The following is a 26755-nucleotide window of genomic DNA, read 5'->3' as shown; positions in this document are numbered from 1 at the left end:
TAACTACCTTTTATCAATTTTGGTGAGTAGAATTAATTACGTTTTATGACCAAAACATGAGAAAGATGAATATGCCCTTAAAATGAAATCAAAATACCAAAATTTCCCATGGTTCATTTTACAAATCCATATCCTCCTATTGGCGCTCTCTTCCTCATCATTCTCTCTACTTTTCTAGCCTCTTCTTTTTAGATCTCAATAACGAATTAATTGTTTAATTATTTGAATTTAAAAATAAATTAATTCACTTCACTTTATGTTCAGTTGCCAAGAGTAAATTGAAATTTTTGAATGTTTTTGGTTTACGATAACCAAAAATTATTTTACAATGTTCCCTATCATCACAACACCATAACCACCTATGCCTTTGTTTGTAATACCACTATCACTCTTGCCACCACCAATAATAATACTACCACCCGTCATCACCCTCTATTTTCATCGATAATATCATTGTCATCATTCACAAACAAACTATCTCCACATTTATATAACTTTTGACCAAAATCAATAATCTATTAAACGATACAATTCATCCTCTGTTTTCATAGATAATACCATTGTCACAATCCACAAACAAACTATCTCCACATTTATATAACTTTTGACCCAAATCAATAATCTATTAAACAATGCAATCACCAAACAATGAGATGCATTTGGCGGTGATGGTTTCCAAATCCAATTTCATTTCTTACGGCAGTAGCTGGAATTATAATCCTTCTATTCAAAACCCTAATTCATTTATTTTCATTTAGTAGTGGTGATGGCGTTGGGATGGTTGACTAGCATAAATAAGAACAAGAAGGTGAGAAAAAAAAGCAAGAACTGGACATAATTCTTTTAAATATCATTAATATTTAAATTCTCTCTATCATTTAAAGTTGACCAAATTTTGGAAGATGAATTTTTTTTTTTTTCTATTTTAAGGGTTGAAATTTGTCCTTTTTGGAATAATCATTCTCCCAATATTATGTTACCAAATTCAACTACAATTGAATTTGTCTAAAACTTGAATGACTCCAATTTATAACATGTTTGAATGACTCCAATTTGAAAAGAAATGTTGATTTATTTCTCTATAAATTGTAATACTTCTACAAAACATGATGGTTTGTGTACAATTATACTAATCTTTAAAGAAGTTAGTTCTCCCTTAAAGAGTTTTGATTGGATCTATTAAATTCTTTATCTATTTAAAATATTATTACTTTCTTCCAATTCCAAACAATATTAAATATACATATATATTTCTTTGAAAGAAAAAAAGAATTAAAAATTTTAAAATATTCTATTTTTTAAAATAGAGTTCAATCCTTAATTCAAACTTGATTAGTTAAATTTGATATTGAATTTAGTTGTATTGCTTACATTATGTATATTCATGATTATTGGTATTTTATAATATATGATATGTATTATACGATACAATACAATACGATATGATAAAGATAAAAAACAATACGTATTATGAGATGTATCAAATTAATATAATACAATATATATATTATATGATACAATATATATTATTGATATGAATAGATAAAATGTGACATAGTAAAAATGTATATGAAAAATTTTAAATTTTCAAAGGTGTATGTGATATTATCTAAAATGATGATATATCAATTAAAATTTTTATCATATTATACAATACGATACTCGATATATAATATAAAAAATTAAATTTTTGATATAGGTTATGATGTGCAATTTGATCACCGTATGTATACTTTAACGACAATACAGTCCTGATTGCTGACATCTTATATATTTTTTCTCCTTGGGACTGATTTATGTTCTTGGTTTGGTTGTCTTTGGTTGGTCATAGTTCATGATTCCTGTGAGGTGGATTATAAATAGAAAATTAAAAATATATATGAAATTTCGACTTCTGGATACCTCAGGCTTATTTGTAGTCACATATGTGAAAAAAAATATATTTTACAACCTTTCTAATTATTCGTCTATCAGGTTAAAACCCTTAGTAAGCTTATGGAGCAATACTGGTAGGACTTTCGATGTCGCTCACTTTTCGACAGAACCACTTCTTCTTCAGTCGCCAATGTGCAATTACAGCCGACATAAGTCTCCAAATGATTTTGTTTCCGAAAATTGGCTCCTCAAGTTTCGAATATAAATAAACACCATAAACAGCAAGAGCAAGTGTTGATGTGAATCCTGTTAACGTGAAGAGCACCCAATAACTAGTCACACTAATACTGGAATAATCTTCTTCTGATTCCATCTCCTCACAGTTCTGAATTGTAAGCATCTTATTCTCCAATTCTCGTAGCTTCCCACCTTCGGATAAATTCAGCAGCGCTTTGTTCATGTCAGGAACCAATGGCGAACCCTTTGGAAAAACCTGAGCCAACATAAGAAAGTCTTCATAAACATTCTATTTTGTTAGATTTTGTTAGTAAGTGAAGATTGGATTAACTTACGAATCCGAATCCTCCACTTTCATAGGTCGGTCCGGCTGCAGTGAACTCCTTGCAGTACTTTGCAGTGAATAATTTGGCTATCGGAACCTCGAGAAAGATGGCTTCTATCTCTTTGCTTCTAAGAGCCTGAGCATAGTCTTCCGACGAAGAGTAAAATTTTATGTTATTGGGGTTGAATTTTAAAACTTGAACCAAATATTTTTCAAGGAAAGACCCCTTGCAATGTCCGATCATGGCATTGCTTTGCTGCAGTGACTCAATATCTGTAAAAGTGGGTTCGAGCCGCTGCACTGTGAGGATGCTGGCGAGATTAGCCGTGTAAGTTTGTGTGATGACCAGAGCTACGAACAACCAAACCACCATGGCCATCCTGGATAGACTGCTATGCAACTTTTCAGCTTCAAAACAAAGCAGGAATTACAAGTTAGCTATATATACAATCTTAAAAATGGAATGATCAAATTGAGGGAAGATTGGTCGTGTTACCTTGAAGAGAAAAGAGTGTTGAGAAGGACAACCAAATCAAGGTGGTGCTTTGATTGAGAACTGAGCCTTTTAATTCGGAGCAATGATTCCGCTCAATTAACCACACCACAAATCCATTATAAAGAGTTACAGCTACAGTTAAACCCCACATAGCTTTTGTGAAAGGCTTCATGAATAGCCATGCTTTACTGCCGGCTTGTGATCGCACGGGCACCACCATCACCAATCCTGGTTCCGTGTAGGGATGTGTGAATTCTGCATATTGTAATCGGCTCGACACAATTGTTACATCACCAACTACAGCATGCAATGTCTACACACAGAAAATTGGATTATAATTTTCTCATATACCGAAAAAATCTGAGAAACAAGAGTCAAAAGTCTTTACCTTATTATGAATTCGCTGCACTAAAGCATCATACTTGCCATCAATGGGGATAAATTCGTAAGCAAGGTAATATGGTAAAGTGCGAACTGTTTCTTTGAAGAGATCAATGGCATATCCTCCAAATGTGTGATTGTTTTCTTCAGGATTCCAGCCGACGGTCAGAAATTCCTTGAAAGTTGTTCCGTTTGGCACACCGATTTTCAGAGGCTTTGCGTTGGTTGGAATAGCCCATCCTCTCGGAGTTGACCAACGTTCACCTGGCCAAATCACACGTTTCAAACTCTTCATAGAAGGATTATATGAAGCTCTTTCATCTAAATTATCAGAAAATCCTATTCCATCGCCTGACTCCGACCAAAACCCAAGTGATCTGTAACTCTTTCCAAGCACATTAATGATCCGAAATATGTTCCCTGGAGCTAATTTTTTATCAATGAATTGAATTTCTTCCCGTAGTCCATTAAATTTACTATGCAAAATTGTATCCAACAGTTTTTGTCGTCTCGCGTTGTTATTCTTGCTCATTGCTGAACAAACTGTCCATACAGCATCGTTGGCCTGTACTGCATAAATAGAAGGTTCACTGCTGTCCTCTTCTGGATATTCCAAGGTAAACTTTGCCCGGAATCTCTTATGAAAATCCTTATGGAGTTCGCCATTTATGGGGAAGTGGCTCTGGACTCCTATGATTCCTTGCATTGAGGAAATACTTGTCCCATTAATGGAATCGACTAGATTCGAAAAAGCGGCTGTAGTGATCCATACGTAATCCTTCGCCATCATCTCCATTTCCTTGGCCTTTTCGAATAGGCGTGTGGCCAATGGAAACGATAGATCAACCACAATGACTCGGCATTGCCCCAATTTGATCATCTCAAGCTTTTGAGCCAATGAGGAAGAATCAAAAGGTGGGAGTGCCACAAGATTGATGATTTCTACATCTGCTTCTCGGAAGGCGTCATAGAGATGAGGCATCACTATTCCAGCAGTTGAAGATCCAGTATCTTCATATATAACTGTGACCTGATGCCATTCCCATGACTGAACCATGGCTGCTATGGCTTCCATTTGTTTGTGCTGGCTAGGTGCGGTTTGAATGAGAAAGGGCCATCGCTCTGATGCCCACTGTGGACTTGATTCAGCTAAAGAAAGAATCGGTATCTGAGCTTGGCTACCAATATTTGCAACCATTTCTGTTTCTTCCCAAGTCTGTGGACCTAAAATAGCCTCAACTTTTTGTGTTTCAGTAAGATCCTTTGCTGCAATTCAAGCAATTTCCCAATTAGTCAAAGAAAAGCAACAATTTAAACAAGAGCTGATATCACAAACCTGCAAAAGCTGCATAAACGGGATCTTTTTGAGAGTTCACTATGAGGAGATGAAAACTTTGATTCGTCTTCACATTGAAATCCCTCATAGCCATCTCCATGGCTATTTTTTCTTCTTTACCAATTCGAGAATCTAGATCCACAATTGCACCGATGGAACCAACAACATGTTCCTTTTCAGCTGCGTTTGTGTAGCTTCCATTAGCTGTTGCTTTCAGCGAAAGCAACAAGAGTAGGTGAAAGAAAAACAAGTGAAAAGATGAAATATCCATTATAAATGTATAGAATTTGATCTATCGAAGCCATCGATCCTTCCTCCCTTCATATACATGTTGCAAAGAATTCACAGAGAAATTACTTGCAGAAAGTCTTGCGTATGTTTGGAATTCATAGATTGGTCTTTGTCAAGCTCATAAGAGACCTTGACCAAACGGCGTTGGGGTTAGACTAATCAATGTCATGCAGCGAATATTCATGTCGCTTCTTTCTTCCATATTTATGCATGCAATTTCCTGAAGGAGGACTTTGAAAGGTTTGTTGAAATCATATTCCCGTTAAAAGCTAATTAATAATTAATATTCAAACAATCCTTAGAAACTAAAACTGATGATTCTTCCTTTCAGTTGAATCTGTTGGCAAGTATCAAGAATATAGAGAAAAAAAAAATTAAGTCAAATAATTCATAATTAATTTACAGAAGACTCAGCCGCTCTGCGGACTTATTCAAACTTAAAGAAGTGACAAATTTTATACGAAAAAAAAAAAAAATTGACCTCTATTGTGCAAGTAATCTTGAATCTTCTTTTTCTTCTTACTTGACCTCAGAATCTAGAACGCATTACTCCTTTGAGCGACTTGGTCATTGCTTCAATGGGGAGTTTTTGTTATTTATTTAAAATAAAGGGCCAAATGACTATCCCGCCTAATATTTTATGAAATGATTATTACTACTTTAAGTTTGAAAAAAAGTCAAATTTTCATACATATATTAAATTTGTCGAAAAAAACTGTTTTTTTTTTTTAAATATTGAAAAATCAATAAAACCCTCAAACTAAATAACATTATACCCCAAAAGTTTATTAAATAATTTTATACTCTTAATTTATATTAATTTCAATTAAAAATAAAAAAATTACTAGCGTAAATAAAGAGAATAATATCAATGGCATATAATCATATATTTAGATAAATTATAATATTTTTAAATTGTATGGGTGATACTGAAATTTTACATGTTTTAAAATTTTTTCAATATTATATGTTCGTCAATAGTTTTAAAAATTACAATTTTACCTCTAAAAAATTAATAAAATGCAACAAATTATTAACAAAAATGTTATATTAAATCTATTAAAACTATAAATATATTATATATATATATATATATATATATATATATATATATATATATATATATATATATATATATATATATATATATATGAAGTGAATATGATAATTTTTTAAAACAAGATAGGGAAAATACTATTTACCCTCTAATAAGTTTAGAATATAATAATGTCGTTTGGACCTAAACTAAACGTATAAACCTCATTATTAATTATGATAGCAATTAATTATTTAGGGGAAATTAATTAAAATCGGTAGTCAATTTGTCGCATAAACCTTTTTCGACAAAAATTCTTACATTTTATCTTTATAAGTAAATCATATTTTTCATTCCAAAAATACCCCTCATCTAATTTCTCAGTGTTTATCGTAGTTTTTCGCCGATTAATTTTTTACATTTCAGATGATATGTAGCTTAAATTTTTCTGTAATGAATAAGATTTATAGATGAAAATAAAATTAATGATGGATATACCTGACGTTTTCTAAAAACTGTGCATTTTCTCAAACACGGGTGCGAAAATGTGTGTGGGTTGGTTCATGAAAGGGTGACGTTGAAGGGGTGCAGGAACACAAATGAGTGCGTGAAGGGGTGCGGGTGCATGAATTTACTAAAGGGTATGGGAATAGGTGTGGGTACGTGAAAGGGTGCGAGAATTGGTGTAGGTGCATGAAGGGGTGCGGGAATTTACTAAAGGGTGCGAGAATGGATGCGGATGCGTGAAAGGGTGCAAGAATTAGTGCAGGTGCGTGAAGGGGTGCAGGAATTAACTAAAGGGTGCAAGAATGGATGCGGTGTGTGAAGAGGTGTGGGAATTTACTAAAGGGTGGGGGTGCGTGAAAGAGTGCGGGAAATGCGTAAAGGGTGCAGGACATTGCACCCCTCCACGCATGACAGGACCCATCCCGACCCGCTATCCTATAACCTCTGAGAATACCGTTATAGGCTTAGAAGGGCGAAATGCATCCTGTAATTCTGTTTGAAAACTTTTCTACACCATAACCTAGCACATAATATGATATCATCTATAGGCCTCCAGCCTTTATGTGAGTACATATCAAAATACATCCTGATTTGAAACCAAGAAAATCAGAAAATAAACCTGAAATCAGGCCTCCGGCCTTATCATATACATAACAAAATAATTTACATCTTTACTCATTTCAAAAGATTATGAGAATATGGTAATTAGGCCTTCGGCCTTTCAACATTTCATAAGTTTAAAATAAACAACAAAAAGTCTATATAGATGCGTGCAAAATGAAAACATCCACGAAAGATGCTACACCGTGGCACAACCCAACAAAACACTATCCCGCACGATCTGTAGGATGTCCTGGAGGGAGGAAAACATTTATAAGGGTGAGCTAAAAGCTCAGTGAGTAGGAAATTTAAATCTTTGAGAATATTAATGCATGTCAAAATATAATAGTATACCAAAATATGAGCCACACACTATGCTAATTATGCTTAAACCACATGCTTCTCATTTAACTTGAAACGTTCATCACACAATCATCACATAAATTGATTGTCTCAAGAAAGAAATTAACGATACTACCTTTTCTTATAGGAACATATCAATCATTTATGACTTTCCACTTCCAACTTAATAACAATACTATCTTTATCTTATAGGTTTCCTTCCATATCAAGATATTAGGATAATTTTCCCATAGATCTCACACAATCCCAATATAAAGATATACATCAAAATATCATATGGAAGAAAAATCTGTCATACCCAGGGGTGTCCCCACCTAGGCAGAGCAAAAGGAAAACACTGTCATACCCGGTATATTAAAATCTCACACGGGCAGAGCATTCGATTCTGTCATACTTGGCATGAAATAAAGCACAAACAGAGCACTAAATTTTGTCGTACCTGTATAGATATCGCACAGGCAGAGCATCTAAATCTGTCGTACCTGGCATAAATATTTCACAGGCAGAGCATCTAAATCTGTCGTATCTAGCATAAATAGTGCACAGACAGAGCATTTTATTTCATAATGAGTAATAACCAAAACATCCAAATAATATAATTTATTTCACCATATCAATTTTTTTTGTTTAGAACAATACTCATTGGCAATTGCCACAATCACCATAAGCAAATCTCAATCACACATAAATTATCAACTAAACACTTCCAGCTCACATGAAGCTCAAATAAAACCACTTCCAACTCACATGAAGCTCAACTAAACAATTTCAACTCAACCACAACACAAAACATCAATTTAATAATTTCTAGAATTCACTTGATCACCACATAACTTAATTTAAGCATTCTGAATCCATTGAATAATATAACTTTTACCTTATAGCCTTTCATAACCTAAATTCACAACATACATAAAGAAACTATTTTATTTTATTTTTCTTTTTGAGAGGTTTCCACCAAATCCATGCTACCATTTTCAAGGATTCACAATAAATAGCATAAAGTTTCACAAAACTATAAATAAAATTTATACCCAAAAATCATAAAGAAAGAAAAGTTTATTCCCACTCACTGATTTGGGTAGCCTCTAAATCAGAGTTGAAATCTCTTGTAAATCTCCCTTCTTCTTCACCTATTCAAATCAATTGGAAACAATATGATCAAAATTTTGGAAATCCCTAATTTGAACAAATATAACAAACCCTAAAATTTTTTGAATAAAAATGAAATACCCTATTCCCTTTTTCTATAAATCCCTTTTCTCTTCCTTTCCCTTTCCTTCTTTTTCTTTCTTTTCTTCTTTCTTTTCTTTTCTTTCTTCCCTTCTCTTCTTTCCCTTTCTTTCTCTGTTTTCTCCCGTCTGTGCTCTGTTTCTTTTCTTCTTGTTGAAGAAGAAAAGGCTACTGACTTTTATTTGTAAATAAAAGGAAAATTTCCACTTAACCCCCATATATGTCTAAGATTTCGTATAACCCCCTTTAGTTTCACATATAACCAAGATTTGGGTATTTCAACTCTCCCCCCCTAAAGAACAAATTTCGTCCTCGAAATTATATACCTGATTGAAACAATTCTGGATATTGAGCCCGCATATCCTCTTCACGTTCCCAAGTTGCTTCTTCCACCGAGTGATTTTTCCAATGCACCTTAACCCAAGGAATGGTTCTAGTACGAAGCACTTGTTGTTTCACATCGATAATTCTCTTTGGCCCTTCTTGGTAACTCAAATCCTCTTTTAATTTAACCGGTTGATGCTGAAGAACATGAGTGGGATCGGGCACATACTTGCGAAGCATGGAAACATGAAAAACATTATGAATCTTAGATAACTCAAGGGGTAAGGCTAGTCGATAAGCGACAACACCTACTCTTTCAAGAATGTCATATGGGCCAATATATCTTGGGCTCAATTTACCTCGTTTCCCGAATCTTAGTAAGCCTTTCCAAGGTGAAACTCGTAGAAACACTTTTTCACCCACTTGGAACTCCAATTCTCTTCTACGCTTATCAGCATAGCTTTTCTGTCTATCTTGGGCTGCTTTCAGTCGTTGGCGAATAAGACAAATCTTTTCATTCGTGTCTCGCATGATCTCAGGGCCTAGCAATACTCTCTCACCTACTTCATTCCAACACACTGGAGTTCTGCATTTTCTACCATACAAGGCTTCATACGGAGGCATTCCAATGCTAGCTTGATAGCTATTGTTGTAGGCAAATTCTGCTAAAGGTAAATAGTTATCCCAACTACCTTTGAACTCCATCACACAAGCCCTTAACATATCTTCTAAGGTCTGGATAGTTCTTTCTGACTGTCCATCAGTTTGAGGATGAAAGGCTGTGCTAAATTTCAACTTTGTACCCAAGGCATTTTGTAGACTTGGCCAAAACCGAGAAGTAAACCTAGGATCTCTGTCTGATACTATGGATACTGGAGCACCATGAAGACGTACAATCTCAGCTACATAAATACTTGCTAACTTATCAAGCGAATGTGTGGTTTTGATTGGCAGGAAATGGGCTGATTTTGTTAGACGATCCACAATGACCCAAATGCCATCATACCCGTTCTTGGTACGGGGAAGACCTGACACAAAATCCATGGTGATATGCTCCCATTTCCATTGAGGAATAGGAAGCGGTTGCAAAAGTCCAGCAGGTTTTTGATGTTCAGCTTTCACTTGCTGGCATACTAAACATCTGGAAACAAATTCTGCGATCTCTCTTTTCATTCCTTGCCACCAATAATGATTTCTCAAGGTACGATACATCTTAGTACTACCTGGATGTAAGGCATAAGCTGAGGCATGAATCTCTTCTAAAATGTCCTTCTATAATTCCTAGTGATCTGGTACACAAATTCTATCTCCCATCATAAGCATGCCATCATCTTTTATTATAAAATCCGTTCGCAATCCTTTACTTACGTCATTCTTTAACTTCACTAGATGAGGGTCTAAATATTGCATTTCTCGGATTCGATCAATTAAGATGGGTCGAATTTGAAGACTAGCTAATAAGACTCCTGAAGTACTAATACTCAGTTTCGTCCTGAGAGTCCTTAATTCCATCAACAAGGAACAAGGTTTCACCTTCACATATGCTACAACACCTTGAGATTTCCTACTAAGTGCATCTGCGACAACATTTGCCTTTCCCGGATGATAGTCGATTGAACAATCATAATCTTTAATAAGCTCAATCTATCTTCTCTGGCGAAGGTTCAACTCTTTATTGGCATGTTTAGCAAATGCATAAGAAACAAAAGAATGAGTGGAACTAGGATCAATTAAAGTGAAAGCCTCTCGGTCAAAGATAAACAACATACTCGTAACCACATTTGGAGAGGCATAGGCTTCTTGTTGAGTCAAAGCAAAAACACGTGCTTGAGCTTGAGGTCGTCCTGGTCCCTTTTGCCGACTACTACCACTATGAGTACCACTAACCTGCCCTTGAGTACCCACACTAGACCTCTCTCTAATCTGAAGCCCTTGGTGTCTTTGATACTGACCACTACTCTTTTGAAAATTCTGTTTGACTGATCCTTGAGTGACACTCACAACTTGAGATGACAAAGGGCAATCTCTTTTAAAATGACCAAACTGTCCACAACGATAACAATTCAGGGCCCCTCTCTGACATTGTCCCGAATGGAATCTTCCACAATTATTACATTGAGAGTGTTGACCTTTACTATCTTGAGGTATACCTCCCAAAGACCCTGGATTCCAAGTGTTGCTCCCCATTGACTGTTGCCCTTGAAACTGTCTTTGACCCTCTTGAAATTTGGATCTCCCACTCTAGAATGATGCACTTGATTGTCTAGAAAATTTGCCTTCTTTTTTCTGTATTCTCTCTCTCTGCCCACCTGGTATCCAACCACTAACCTTTCGTTTTTGCCCTTGGAACTCTCTCTTCTCTGTCTCTGTGAGGCTTCCTTCAACTCTCATAGCTGTTTCTACCAATTTCCTGAACTCTAAGTAAGAGCTTGCAGTCACTACTGTTCTAATTCGCCCTCGGAAACCTTCTTCAAACTTTCTACACCTCTCTCTCTCATCTCTTACAATCAACGGGGCAAACCGAGAGAGCTCGATGAATTTATTCATATATTCCTCCACTGACATACTTCCTTGTGTCAGTCTAAGAAATTCACTTCTTTTTGTATCTTGATACACCCTTGAGTAGTAGTGATCTGAAAACTCTTGACAAAAGTTTCCCCAAGTTATTACTGTCGAATCCCTATATTTTTGTTGCACCATTTTCCACCAATGGTATGCCTTACCCTCCAAAAGAAAGGTAGCGAATCGTAGTTTCTGAGAGTCTGAACACTCCATCACTTCAAATATACGCTCGGTCCTACTCATCCAAGACTCTGCAACTGTAGGATCTCCGTTCCCATCAAAGGTTTTGGCACCCAATTTTCTGGCTCTTTCAATGGTGTTGACACTTTCTTGATGCACTGGAATCTGATTTTGAGCCACTCTAGTGACTAATTGAGCCAGTCTACCAATAGCTTGCTCCACATTAATCCCATCAGTTGAAGGCTCCATATTTGGCTCAGCTACTGGTTCGGCTCCCACATCAATAGGTGGCACTTGAGAATCTGGTACATGGGCAACCAACTCACCCACCACTTCCTCTATTAGTTCATTTTCCCTTCTCCAACTTGAGGAGTTAACAAATCCCCAAGAGGTCTCATGCGAGCTTGGCCACGTCGCCTCATATTGGTGTCTACAAATACAATTTCAAATGATTTAGAAACTTATATGCATACTTCTTGAAATGCCCTTAGAATCTACAACCTTTGCTCTGATACCAAGTTGACAGGACCCATCCCGACCCGCTATCCTATAACCTCTGAGAATACCGTTATAGGCTTAAAAGGGCGAAATGCATCCTGTAATTCTGTTTGAAAACTTTTCTGCACCATAACCTAGCACATAATATAATATCATCTATAGGTCTCCGGCCTTTATGTGAGTACATATCAAAATACATCCTGATTTGAAACCAAGAAAATCAGAAAATAAACCTGAAATCAGGCCTCCGGCCTTATCATATACATAACAAAATAATTTACATCTTTACTCATTTCAAAAGATTATGAGAATATGGTAATTAGGCCTCCGGCCTTTCAATATTTCATAAGTTTAAAATAAACAACAAAAAGTCTATATAGATGCGTGCAAAATGAAAACATCCACGAAAGATGTTACACCGTGGCACAACCCAACAAAACACTATCCCGCACGATCTGTAGGATGTCCTGGAGGGAGGAAAACATTTATAAGGGTGAGCTAAAAGCTCAATGAGTAGGAAATTTAAATCTTTGAGAATATTAATGCATGTCAAAATATAATAGTATGCCAAAATATGAGCCACACACTATGCTAATTATGCTTAAACCACATGCTTCTCATTTAACTTGAAACGTTCATCACACAATCATCACATAAATTGATTGTCTCAAGAAAGAAATTAACGATACTACCTTTTCTCATAGGAACATATCAATCATTTATGACTTTCCACATCCAACTTAATAACAATACTATCTTTATCTTATAGGTTTCCTTCCATATCAAGATATTAGGATAATTTTCCCATAGATCTCACACAATCCCAATATAAAGATATACATCAAAATATCATATGAAAGAAAAATCTGTCATACGCAGGGGTGTCCCCACCTAGGCAGAGCAAAAGGAAAACACTGTCATACCCGGTATATTAAAATCTCACACGGGCAGAGCATTCGATTCTGTCATACTTGGCATGAAATAAAGCACAAACAGAGCACTAAATTTTGTCGTACCTGTATAGATATCGCACAGGTAGAGCATCTAAATCTGTCGTACCTGACATAAATATTTTACAGGCAGAGCATCTAAATCTGTCGTATCTGGCATAAATAGTGCACAGACAGAGCATTTTATTTCATAATGAGTAATAACCAAAACATCCAAATAATATAATTTATTTCACCATATCAATTTTTTTTGTTTAGAACAATACTCATTGGCAATCGCCACAATCACCATAAGCAAATCTCAATCACACATAAATTATCAACTAAACACTTCCAGCTCACATGAAGCTCAAATAAAACCACTTCCAACTCACATGAAGCTCAACTAAACAATTTCAACTCAACCACAACACAAAACATCAATTTAATAATTTCTAGAATTCACTTGATCACCACATAACTTAATTTAAGCATTCTGAATCCATTGAATAATATAACTTTTACCTTATAGCCTTTCATAACCTAAATTCACAACATACATAAAGAAACTATTTTATTTTATTTTTCTTTTTGAGAGGTTTCCACCAAATCTATGCTACCATTTTCAAGGATTCACAATAAATAGCATAAAGTTTCACAAAACTATAAATAAAATTTATACCCAAAATCATAAAGAAAGAAAAGTTTATTCCCACTCACTGATTTGGGTAGCCTCTAAATCAGAGTTGAAATCTCTTGTAAATCTCTCTTCTTCTTCACCTATTCAAATCAATTGGAAACAATATGATCAAAATTTTGGAAATCCCTAATTTGAACAAATATAACAAACCCTAAAATTTTTTGAATAAAAATGAAATACCCTATTCCCTTTTTCTATAAATCCCTTTTCTCTTCCTTTCCCTTTCCTTCTTTTTCTTTCTTTTCTTCTTTCTTTTCTTTTCTTTCTTCCCTTCTCTTCTTTCCCTTTCTTTCTTTGTTTTCTCCCGTTTGTGCTCTGTTTCTTTTCTTCTTGCTGAAGAAGAAAAGGCTACTGACTTTTATTTGTAAATAAAAGGAAAATTTCCACTTAACCCCGATATATGTCTAAGATTTCGTATAGCCCCCTTTAGTTTCACATATAACCAAGATTTTGGTATTTCAACGCACCCCCCTTTAAATATAAAAGGGTGCAAGAAATGAATATATATTATATATATATTATATTATATTATATTATATTAACAATATATATAATATAATATAATATATATTATTAATATAATATAATATATATTTTTTATATTCCATGCACCCGCATCCATTCCCACACCCTTTAGTAAATTCTCGCACCTCTTCACACACCCGCACACTTTCACGCACTTGCACCCCTTCACGCACTCGCACCAATTCTTGCACCCATCATGCATCTGCACCCTTTCACCAACTCGTACCCTTTCACGCACTCGCACCAATTCTTGCACCCATCACGCATCTGCACCCTTTCACCCACTCGTACCCCTTTCTGCACCATTTAGTCAATTTCCGCACCTCTTCATGCACTCGCACCCATTCCCGCACCCTTTAGTAAATTCACGCACCCTTTCAGAAATTATCGCACCCTTCGCCGCACCCTTTCAGCAATTGTCGCACCTTTCTAGCACCCGCAATGCTTACCGCACCCTTTTAGCAATTGTCGCACCTTCCACGCACCCTTTCAGCAATATCTACACCTGTAATACTTGCCGCACCCTTTCAGAAATTGTCACACCCTTCCAAACACCTTTTCAGCAATTATCGCACCCTTTTATGCACCCTTTCAGCAATTGCCACACTCTTTCAACAATTGTTGTACTTTTTCAGCAATTATCGTACCTTTCACGCACCCGCAATGCTTGCCACACCCGTCCCGTACCCCTTTCCAAATTCCCGCACCCTTTTTCAAATTTTTGCACCTCTTAACCCACCTATTCCCTTCCCGCACCCCTTTCCAAATTTTCACACCCCTTCACGTAACCTGTTTGAGAATAAAACGCACTGTTTTGAGAAAAATGTACCGTTTTAAAAAAACGTTCGATATATCAATTATTTTCGATATATAACAATAAATTATTTTATAAAAAATTAATATGTTTTTTAATTTATAAATTTTATTCATTACAGATAATTTAATCTTAATGCTTTTTATGAAAGGTAGACAATTAATCGGCGAAATATTATGGTAAGGTTGAGAAATTAAACAAGGGATATTTTTGGAATGAAAAAAATAATTTGCTTAAAAAGGTAAAACGTCAAATTTGTTGCCGAAAAAGATTTAGACGAGAAAACGACTGTCTATTTTAATTAATATCTCATTATTTAGATTATATTCATTATAATTAGACATTGATGAAACGTCTTTAGAAATATGAGATATTGTATTGATCTTGTAACGTCGATATTATTGAGTGGTTCATTTTTTCAACCCACTTCGTTGTTGAATTTGAAAAATATGTATGTTGATCAAAGAATTCGTTAAGAACAAACCTAAGTATGGCAGAATCTTCAAACAATAGACCATAATCCACACACATGCATAAAATAGAAAGAACCTAGACCTGTTGAGTGTTTTCGGTAGATGAAGAATCTATCTTACCAATGGTGAGAATCACTGAAGAGCAAGAAGTGGCTGACCAATCTTTAGGCTTTGACAATTACATGGAGGGATAGTTTAGTTCAATTATTCAAATATTATAATGATAATCTATCTTTTATATAATATATTTCTTTGTTTAGTTTATTAAATTATAAAAGATTTTGAAAATTTTATATTATCGATGATAGTAACATGACAGATAATATAAGAGATAATTTGATTACTAACTTTATCTTAGTTATTAAAACATTAATCTTTTAGAACAAAAATACTTTGATATTCAATTAATATAAAAAATATTTTACAATAATTATATCCAATAACATTTAAGTAAAATAATATTTTATTATTTTTTATTACTCATTTTTATCAAACATAGTTAGAGATAATTTATGTTTAGGATAATATTTTATTTTATTTTTTATAATGTTTTTAAAATCGAATAGATAGTCAAACCAATTATTATATTGATTCACAGTTCAATCAGACAATTTCAATATAATCTTCCATAATTGAATAAATAATCATAAAAAGTTTAATTATCACTTCATAACAATATATAATTATTTAATTAATTAATACAAATGACATCTATCAAAAGATTTTCAAATTTATCACCGTAAAAAAAAAAACCAGTACAGTTTTTGAAAACTATTTATCTATATTAATAACACAATGCACAACATTATGGTACAAATGATTCATATAAAATGCATTTGATTTATGACAAGTTCTTTAACTCTAAATTTTAAAGCACAAACCATTTTATATTTGGAACTAAGTATCTATAAAAATTTTCATAAACTAAAGTATTTATATCGGTTTTGATGGAGTTGATAGATTTGTCAATTTGTTAACAATTACATGAAAATTGGATCAATTTATAGAAAGGTTCCTAGTTAGATCAGCCGAATAAGTCAATCCGATTTGGATTTTAAAATACTGTTTTTTGTAATAAAAAATTACGTCAACCATAACCTTCTAATTTCTTTCTCTTTGGTTAATGAACAATAGTACTGAAATATTATAAAATAGAGAAGTTGTTGAACTGCAACATAAAAAATAGGACGATGAGAAATGTGATCGAAGTTGACAGGACCCATCCCGATCCGCTATCCTATAACCTCTGAGAATACCGTTATAGGCTTAGAAGGGCGAAATGCATCCTGTATTTCTGTTTGAAAAACCTTTCTACACCATATTCTAACACATAAAATAATATCATCTATAGGCCTCCGGCCTTTGTATAAGTATATGTCATAATACATCCTGATTAAAGCCAAGAAATCATAAAATAAACCTGTAATCAGGCCTCCGGCCTTATCATATACATGACAAAATAATTTACATCTTTACTCATTTCAAAAGTCATGAGAATATTGTAATTAGGCCTCCGGCCTTTCAACATTTCACAAGTTTATAAAAAAAACAACAAAAAATTTATATAGATGCGTGCAAATGAAAACATCCACGAAAGATGTTATACCGTGGCACAACCCAACAAAACACTATCCCGCACGATCTGGAGGATGTCCTGGAGGGAGGAAAACATTTATAAGGGTAAGCTAAAAGCTCAGTGAGTAGGAAATTTAAATCCTTGAGAATATTAATGCATGTCAAAATATAATAGTATGCTTATGCTTAAACCACATGCTTCTCATTTAACTTGAAACGTTCATCACAAAATCATCTCATAAATTGATTTTCTCAAGAATGAAATTAACCATACTACCTTTTTCTTATAGGAACAAATCAATCATTTATGAATTTCCACTTCCAACTCAATAGCAATACTATCTTTATCTTATAGGTTTCCTTCCATATCAAGATTTTTAAATATAAAGATATCCCACCATTTCCAACATAAAGATATACATCAAAATATCATATAAAAGGAAATCTGTCATACCTGGGGGTGTCCCCACCTAGGCAGAGCAAAAGAAAAACAACTGTCATACCCGGTATACTAAAATCTCACACGGGCAGAGCATTCGATTCTGTCATACTTGGCATGAAATAAAGCACAAGCAGAGCACTAAATTCTGTCGTACCTGTATAAATATTGCACAGGCAAAGCATCTAAATCTGTCGTACCTGACATAAATATAGCACAGGCAGAGCACTAATCGCATAATAGGTAATAACCAGAACATTCAAATAATATAATTTATTTTCACCATATCAATTTTTGTTTAGAACAATACTCATTGGCAAGCGCCACAATCACCATGAGCAAATCTCAATCACACATAAATTATCAACTAAACACTTCCAACTCACATGAAGCTCAAATAAAACCACTTCCAACTCACATGAAGCTCAACTAAACAATTTCAACTCAACCACAACACAAAACAGCAATTTAATAATTTCCAGAATTCACTTGGTCACCACATAACTTAATTTAAACATTCTGAATCCACTGAATAATGTAACTTTTACTTTATAGCCACCCAAATCCTAATTCCATAACATACATAAAGAAAACTATTTTATTTTATTTTATTTTTGAGAGATTTCCACCAAATCCATACTGCCATTTTCAAGGATTCACAATAAATACTATAAAGTTTCACAAAACTATAAATAAAATTTATACCCAAAAAATCATAAAGGAAGAAAAGTTTATTCCCACTCACTGATTTGGGTAGTCTCTAAGTCAGAGTTGAAATCTCTTGCTAATCTCCCTTTTTCTTCACCTATTTAAACCAATTGGAAACAATATGATCAAAAATTTGGAAATCCCTAATTTGAATAAATATAACAAACCCTAAAATTTTTTGAATAAAAATGAAATACCCTATTCCCTTTTCCTATAAATCCCTTTTCTCTTCCTTTCCCTTTCCTTCTTTTTCTTTCTTTTCTTCTTCTTTCTTTTCTTTTCTTTCTTCCCTTCTCTTCTTTCCCTTTCTTTCTCTGTTTTCTCCCGTCTGTGCTCTGTTTCTTTTCTTCTTGCTGAAGAAGAAAAGGCTACTGACTTTTATTAGCAAATAAAAGGAAAATTTCCACTTAACCCCCATATGTGGGCAAGATTTCGTATAGCCCCCTTTAGTTTCACCTATAACCAAGATTTGGGTATTTCAGAAGTGGTGAGAAGTATATGTTTTGTAATCAAGAAAATTAAAATGAAAGACTGTCAAAACATGAAAACGACTAAATTGAAAGGGCTCCCACTCCTTTTGCCAGACTGAGCTAAGCCATAATATGTCAATTCTTTTCTATAATCCCACATGACCACTTAATCTCACTAATTTTGACAGCCATTTTCTTGCTTTTTTTTAATATATAAACATTAATCTAATGCACCTAATCTGATTTGATACAAATATAAAAATTCAACTAGTACTAGACCCCAATAATCTTAATCAAACAAGTAAGCAAGAAATAAATATTCATAATCTTCAATATAATTGGCCCAAGACCTCAAATGATCCTCACAGATCATGATTATGGATATCCTCAAGCCTGGGTATCTCATTTTTCTTCTTCTTGCTCTGATAATCGTCATTGAGGCTGCGGGCCGCCGGACGCCTGCATCCAGCTCTGCAGAACTGGTTTCAGATGGCTCTGATGGTCATGAAGTCACAAAACAAGCTTTTTATTTACTCAATGACAAAGGATTGGATTCTGAAAATCAGGAATGCCAGCAAATGTATGGCTTCTTGCCGTGCTCGAATAATGTTTTCGGGCATCTTTTTCTGATACTGGTGTATGAATATCTACTGTTTCATGGAGAATCATATTTGGCTGTTGGAGGGGAGGAAATTTTTAAGATTCTTGGCCCTGGTGTGTTCGGTGCTAGTGCATTTCATCTCATCAGTGCCCTTCCTGAGACCTTGTTAGTACTTGGTATGGAATTTACATCTGCTTTTCCTCTCTCCATCAATATTTATAAATAATAGAAATCATATTATTACTGGATAAATCCAAAGATCCAATTTTTTTCTTATCTAGTTTTTCAATCTGTGCTTTTTTTTTCTTTTTTTTTAAACTGAAATTGAAATCAGTTGGACTTGTGTGTATTTTAATCAAAAGATAATGAAGGGCTCTCAAATAATCAAGCTGGAACAGATGATAATAAAGCTTTATCATGAGGTAAAAACTTGAAGTAACTAATCATAATTTAATGGATTCTACAGCATCTGAACTCCTAAGCAGTAAAGAGGTAGCTGAAGAATATGTCTATTCTGGAGTTGGGTTGTTGGCTGGATCTTCAATCTTGCAGCTCACTGTAATCTGGGGAACTTGTGCAATACTTGGCTGTCATGTCCTTCACTGTGGTTATTCAGAGACTAATTATATCTCTCTCTCCAATGGAACAACCAGAGAAAAATTTTCTCTTTACACACTTAAGTCAAAATTCACAGGTAATTTTCTCTCTTTTCCTTCATTCTAGCAAAGAACTTCCACCTCCATCTTCTTGTCTAATGATTAGAATTACAGATTCTGGTATAACTACTGATAAGGAAACTAGCTACATTGCGAGGATTATGTTTTCCTCAGTGACACCATTTCTGATCATTCAACTCCTGAAGGTTGTCCCATCGTCATCTGGGCAACAAGCAGTGATGTTGACTGATCTTTTTGTTACCCTTGTGTTCTTATTCTTGTACTTCATCTATCAGGTACTAAACTTTTCACTCTCTTTTTGTTTTACAATTAACTTTACAGCTTAAATTCTCTTCTCATGTTATAATGTATTGCTCTCATAAAAAATTTGTAGTGTTAAATTGTTTGCAGATTTTCCAGCCGTGGATTCAACAAAGAAGATTGGAGTATGTGAAGCATGAGTATTTAGTTTTAAGAATTTTGAAGCATGTGCAAAAACATGCTCTAAGACAAATCCTCACTGAGGATGGCAGGCCAAATATAGCTGCTATACGAAGGTAATCAAATCTGTCCAAATCAAATAAAAATAGAATCATGTATATAAACAAATTCTATAAATTTATTAATACAAATTAAATAGGTATCATATGATTGAGCGATATAATTGTTTATTTTTTCAAATTTTAAAATCACCTAATTAAATATTTTCATATTAAGTTATATGAGTAACTTTATACAATTTTTTTATACATATAATATTACTCGTTATACCCAGATTCGCCCACAAAAGTTCCTTGTGTGGCAAGTAACTGGAAGGTGATGAGTGCAGGTTTTTTGAAGATATAGATAATAACAGAGATGATGTCATATCACCTTCAGAGCTAAGGGAGGTTCTTCTTGAGGTCAAGTTTAAAGGACTGCATATTGATAAAGAGAAAGCAGTTGCAGAAGTGATCAAAGAGTTTGACATTGATGGAGATCAGAAAATAACCAAAGATGAGTTTGTGACTGGATTTACAAGGTGGCTTGATGAGGCAAAGAATGCAATGGATAAAAAATATTTTTCACAAAAATCCTTAAGAGACATATACAGAGTAATATCATATATATCATCTATAATTAATTAGCTTATCCATACATCAAAATATTCATGATAATACCCTATTTTGAATAATCGACAGGTTTTCCATCCCTGGATTCAAAACAAAAGGAAAGAGCGTGAAATGAAGAAAAATCTGATATCAGAAATATTACAGCATGTCGAAAAAAATGCAATAGAAAGTCTTATGGGAGAAGATGGCACACCTGATGAAGCTACTATTAGAAGGTTAATTAATTACACTATAGTCAGTTTTTCCTTTGTTTGTTGCTCTCACGGTAACAACTGTTTATGCAAAATGAATAACAGGTTGTTTGAAAAACTTGATCATGACGGAAATAACTTCATTTCTCAACAAGAATTGAAAGAACTGATAGTTGATATCAAGTTTGGTAAGTTTCCTTTGAATGCAGATGAAGCTGTAGCCAAAGTGATTGAAGAACTTGACACAAGTGGAGACCGCTTGATAAATGAAGAAGAATTTGTCTCTGGAATCGCAACAGTGTTCAAAGCTACCCCATCTTTTAATGAAGTTCCTTCAAAAACCGAGACTCAAAATGACATCTATAAAGTAATTCTCTATTCTTTGTTTCTCTCCCTCTCTTTACCAAAAGATGATTAAAATGTTTGTGCAGAAAACTTGGGAAGAAGCAGACAAGCTGGTGGATGATGAAAAGAGTAACGGAGAGGTTGAAGATAAGTCAACGTGGGCTTGGTGTAAAGCCATAATGTACGTGGTGACTGGCATTGTTATATTATCTGTTCTAGCTGAACCTCTGATTTACAGTGTTGAAAATTTCTCCAATTCTGCAAACATTCCATCTTTCTTCGTCTCGTTCATTTTAGTTCCATTAGCAACCAATTTTAGAGCAGCAAGTTCGGTAATCTCCGCCGCATATCAAAAGAAGCCACGGACTACTTCCTTGGCACTCTCTGAGGTTTGTGTTGTGCCCTTTACCCTGTGTTTCAACAAAATTCTGAAATTCTGCGTAATAATTGGCGTTCTAATGCAGATCTATGGTGGTGTATTTATGAACAATGTGCTGGGTTTCACCGTTCTGTTGTCTCTAATCTATTTCCGGGGAATCACGTGGGAATTTTCTGCTGAGTTGCTGGTTGTAGTGATCGTTTGCACTGTGATGGGTGCCATTGCGAGCTTTCGCTTCACCTTCCCTTTGTGGATATCGGTTATGGCGATTCTGCTATACCCTTTATCTCTATTCCTCGTTTATCTTTTGAATGATGTTCTGGATTATGTTTAAGAGAATATGAGAAATTTTGTTGCAGGTTTTTTTTTCTTGATAGGAGAATGAAACGGGAATGATTAGCTAAGCTATATTGCCTCAGGATTTCAGCCTTTCACAATAATTAAACAATTAGTTTACATTTCTATGACCAAATCTAACTCAAATAATTCACAAAAAAACAAAAAAAAACTTGGTATCAAATACAAACTAAAATTAACAATTTCATGTTCACTTGTATAATTTCATTAGTTTATCCTCGTATTCGAAACATTTTGAGTATACTATAAAATTGTTCAAACTCCTATTGAAAATCTTCTTCTATTATAGAATCTCTTTGAGTATTAAAACAAAATAAGATGTCAATAATATACTTTTCGTATTTAAAGTAATAACTTAGTTAAAATATTGATGCAAAATGTAATTATGTTTACACATTTATTTTAACGAAACCATTAAGTGTAACAATGTTTTAACGGTTCCGATTACAAGAATTATAGAAGCACATAAAGATCCCTTTTGTTTTTATTTTTGACAATTAAAGCCTTATGAAATTATACTAAAGCCTCTCATATCTGATTTTGTAGCTTTTCTCTCGCATACTCTAATAGCAAGAGGTGGCCAACCAATCTTTTTAACTCTAGACAAATACATGGAAGATGAGTAATATAACCTCCCTATGTCCTTTCTCTTTGGTCAATGAACAATAGCACTGAAATATTATAAAATAGAGAAGTTGTTAAAGTGTAACATGTTTAATTGGACGATGAGAAATGTGAACACTTAAAGTGAAAGACTGTCGAAACAATGAAAACGACAAAAATTAAAAGGCTCCCACCCCTTTTGCTAGCCATAATGCGGCAGTTCTTTTCTATAATTCCACATGCCTACATATTTTTTCTGATTTTGACAGTCATTTTCTTTTTTTTTTAAATATATAAACATTAATCTAGTGCACTTATTCCGATATGATAAAAATATAATTTAAGATTCATAATCTTCAATACAATTGGCCCGAAACCTCAAATAATGCTAACCATGGACATTTCCAAACCTGTGTATCCGTTTTTCTTCTTCTTGCTCTGATAATTGTCATTGAGGTTGCAGGCCGCCCGACGCCTGCATCCAGCTCTGCAGAACTGATTTCAGATGGCGGCGATGATCGTGAAGTCACAAAGCAAGCTTCTTATTTCCTAATGACAAAGGATTGAAATCTGAAACTCTGGATTGCAAGCAAATGTACGGTTTCTTGCCGTGCTCTAATAATATTTTCGGGCATCTTTTCCTGATACTGGTGTATGAATATCTACTGTTTCATGGAGAATCATATCTGGCTGCTGGAGGGGAGCAAATTTTTAAAATTCTTGGTCGCGGTGTGTTCGGTGCTAGTGCATTTCATATCATCAGTGCCCTCCCTGAGGCCTTGTTAGTTCTCGGTGTGGCATTTAAATCTGCTTTTCCTTCTCTCCAACAATATGTAAATAATGAAAATCGTAATATTACTGGATAAGCTGAAAGATATTTAGAAGTTTTTCTACATGAATTTTTGGTAGACTGATTGTGACCTCAGATTTTTTTTCTTGTGTAGTTCTTCATTCTAGGTTGATTTTGTAAGCTTTTCTTCTTAGAATAATATCATATATAAACACTTTTAAATACACAAATAAATACATACATAACATATCATCATATAATTTAATGAAAAGATAATGAAAGGCTCTCAAAAAATCAAGCTAAAACATGAAAACTACTTGTAATTAAGCATAATTTTAATGAATTCAACAGCATCTGAACTCCTGAACAGTAAAGACGAAGCTAAAGATTATGCTCACACTGGAGTTGGGTTGTTGGCTGGATCTTCAATTTTGCAGCTCACTGTAATCTGGGGAATTTGTGTAATACTTGGCAGTCAAGTCCTTCACACTGGTTCTTCAGAGACTAATTATACCTCTCTCTCCAATGGAACAACCAGAGAAAATTTTTCTCTTGACACACTCTCGTCAAAATTGACAGGTAATCTTCTCTCTTCTGCTTGATTCTCTCATAATTATTATCCAACCTCTTGCAAGTTAATTATAGAATTACAGATTCCGGTATAACTACTGATAAGGAGACTAAATACATTGCGAGGATTATGTTCTCCTCGTTGACACCATTTCTGATCATTGAACTCCTGAAGGTTGCCCAATCGTCATATGGGCAACAAGCAGTGATGTTGATTGATCTTTTTGTTACCCTTGTGTTCTTATTTGTACTTCTTCTATCAGGTACTAAACCCTTCACTCTCCTTTTGTTTTAAAATTAATTTTATGGGTTAAATTCTCTTCTCACGTTATAATGCATTGCTCTCATAAAACTTCTCTTGTGTCAAATTGTTTGGAGTTTTTCCAGCGCTGGATTCAACAAAGAAGACTGGAGTACGGGAAGCATGAGCATTTACTTTTAAGAATTTTAACGCATGTACAAAGGCATGCTCTCAGACAAATCCTCACTGAGGATGGGAGGCCGAATGTTGCTGCTATACGAAGGTAATCAAATCCCGTCTAACTCAAACAAAGTTCCTTGGGTGGCAAGTAACTAGAAGTTGATGGGTGCAGGCTTTTTGAAGAGATAGATCATAATGGAGATAATGTCATATCACCTTCAGAGCTAAGGGAGGTTCTTCTTGAGGTCAGGTTTAGTGGCCTGCAGATTGATAAGGAGAAAGTAGTTGCAGAAGGGATCAAAGAGTTTGACATTGATGGAGATAAGAAAATAACCAAAGATGAGTTCGTGACTGTATTTACAAGGTGGCTTGATGAGGCAAAGAATGCAATGGATAAAAAATATCATTCACAAGGTGGAATTATGAGACAAGATGGCACACTTGATAAAGCTTCTATTAGAAGGTTAATTACACTATATTCATCTCCTTTTTACCAGTCCTTTGTTTGTTGCTTTCATGGTAACAATTCTTTTTGCAAAATGAATGACAGGTTGTTTGAAAAAATTGATCTTGATGGAAATAACTTCATTTCTCAACACGAATTGAAAGAACTAATGGTCAATAGCAAGTTTGGTAAGGTTCCAGATGAAGCTGTAGCCAAAGTGATTGAAGACTTGACACAAACGGAGACGGCTTGATAAATAGAGAAGAATTTGTCTCTGGAATCGCAAAACTGTTCGAAGCTACCCCATCCTTTAATGAAGTCCCTTCAACAACCCAGACTGAAGATGACATCTACCAAGTAATTCTCTATTCTTTGTTTCTCTCTTTCTCTCTTTACTAGCCGAATAATTACCAGAACATGATTGAAATGTTTGTGCAGAAAACTTGGGAAGAAACAGACAAGCTGGTGGATGATTAAAAGAGTACTGGAGTGGTTGAAGATAAGTCAAAATGGGCTTGGCTTAAAGCTATAATGTACGTGCTGATTGGCATTGCTATGTTATCTGTTCTCGCTGAACTTCTGATTTACAGTGTTGAAAATTTCTCCAATTCTGCAAACATACCATCTTTCTTCATCTCATTCATCCTAGTTCCATTGGCAACCAATTTTAGAGCAGCAACTTCAGTAATCTCCGCCGCATATCGGAAGAAACCACGGACTACATCCTTGGCGTTCTCTGAGGTTTGTGTTGTGCCCTTCACTCTGCGTTTCAATTAAATTCTGATATTCTGATTAATTTTCGGCTGTGTCTGCTGCAGATTTATGGTGGGGTATTTATGAACAATGTCCTGGGTTAAACCGTTCTGTTATCGCTTATTTATTTCCGAGGAATCACGTGGGAATATTCTGCTGAATTACTGGCTGTAGTAACCGTTTTCAGTGTAATGGGTGCCATTGCGAGCTTTCCCTCCACCTTCCCTGTCTGGATATCGGTTATGGCGATTCTGCTTTACCCTTTATCTTTGTTCCTCGTTTATCTTTTGAATGATGTTCTGAGTTATGTTTAAGAGAAAATGAACTGGAGTTTTGTCTTTCGCAAGGCATCACATTCTACCAAACAAAGAGCTTTACGTAGTTTGGCTAAGATTTTGCGTGGTTTACATTCAGGGCTGTCAATTGGACCTATCAAATCAAGTTTAAATTTTTCAAACTCTGAGCCCATAAAATATTTCGGATTCAAGTCTTAGATTTGTCCACCTGAGCTTGAGATTTTTTGTCTAAGCTTATGTTTTGACCGTATTGGAACTCATTTTACAATTTTAAAAATCTATAAAAATACTTTTATAATTTCATAATAAGATTGAAAAACAGATAAATACACTATTATCTATAATGAATTTTTAGGTCT

At 34.5% G+C, this 26755-nt stretch overlaps 2 protein-coding genes, 2 long non-coding RNA genes and 1 pseudogene across 6 annotated transcripts; 2 read left to right on the top strand and 3 right to left on the bottom strand.

Moving 5' to 3' along the window:
• Nucleotides 1–1993: 1993 nt before the first annotated feature.
• LOC123226868 (glutamate receptor 2.8-like) lies at nucleotides 1994–4921 on the bottom strand. The gene is made up of 5 exons (XM_044651447.1): nucleotides 4651–4921; nucleotides 3322–4580; nucleotides 2934–3246; nucleotides 2448–2845; nucleotides 1994–2368 (listed from the first exon to the last, which is right to left on the bottom strand). Exons 1-5 carry the CDS (start codon nucleotides 4919–4921, stop codon nucleotides 1994–1996), a joined length of 2616 nt encoding a protein of 871 aa, XP_044507382.1.
• Nucleotides 4922–7078: 2157 nt separating this feature from the next.
• LOC123215224 lies at nucleotides 7079–8727 on the bottom strand. Of its 2 annotated transcripts, XR_006501988.1 has the most exons (4): nucleotides 8681–8727; nucleotides 8521–8580; nucleotides 7887–7973; nucleotides 7079–7337 (listed from the first exon to the last, which is right to left on the bottom strand). It is a non-coding gene; the product is annotated as an uncharacterized LOC123215224 (long non-coding RNA). The 2 variants fall into 2 exon arrangements; XR_006501987.1 differs by lacking the exon at nucleotides 7887–7973 and having other exon boundaries at nucleotides 8681–8713.
• An 8294-nt stretch (nucleotides 8728–17021) lies between these two features.
• On the bottom strand, nucleotides 17022–18877 carry LOC123215210. 2 transcript variants are annotated; one of them, XR_006501985.1, is made up of 3 exons: nucleotides 18445–18877; nucleotides 17715–17856; nucleotides 17022–17339 (listed from the first exon to the last, which is right to left on the bottom strand). It is a non-coding gene; the product is annotated as an uncharacterized LOC123215210 (long non-coding RNA). The 2 variants fall into 2 exon arrangements; XR_006501984.1 differs by lacking the exon at nucleotides 17715–17856 and having other exon boundaries at nucleotides 18445–18504; nucleotides 18605–18877.
• Nucleotides 18878–19254: 377 nt separating this feature from the next.
• LOC123226696 (sodium/calcium exchanger NCL2-like) lies at nucleotides 19255–22495 on the top strand. Its single transcript, XM_044651259.1, has 9 exons — nucleotides 19255–19654; nucleotides 19945–20085; nucleotides 20207–20430; nucleotides 20546–20691; nucleotides 20964–21228; nucleotides 21316–21461; nucleotides 21543–21804; nucleotides 21869–22171; nucleotides 22247–22495. Exons 1-9 carry the CDS (start codon nucleotides 19255–19257, stop codon nucleotides 22493–22495), a joined length of 2136 nt encoding a protein of 711 aa, XP_044507194.1.
• Nucleotides 22496–24249: 1754 nt separating this feature from the next.
• On the top strand, nucleotides 24250–26414 carry LOC123226597 (annotated as a pseudogene).
• The last annotated feature ends 341 nt before the right edge of the window (nucleotides 26415–26755 follow it).

The sequence above is a fragment of the Mangifera indica genome, chromosome 1 (assembly GCF_011075055.1).
Source record: "Mangifera indica cultivar Alphonso chromosome 1, CATAS_Mindica_2.1, whole genome shotgun sequence".
Lineage (NCBI taxonomy): Eukaryota > Viridiplantae > Streptophyta > Magnoliopsida > Sapindales > Anacardiaceae > Mangifera > Mangifera indica.
The sequence above is the reverse complement of the archived record's forward strand: the minus strand, read 5'-3'. Positions and strand labels throughout refer to the sequence as shown.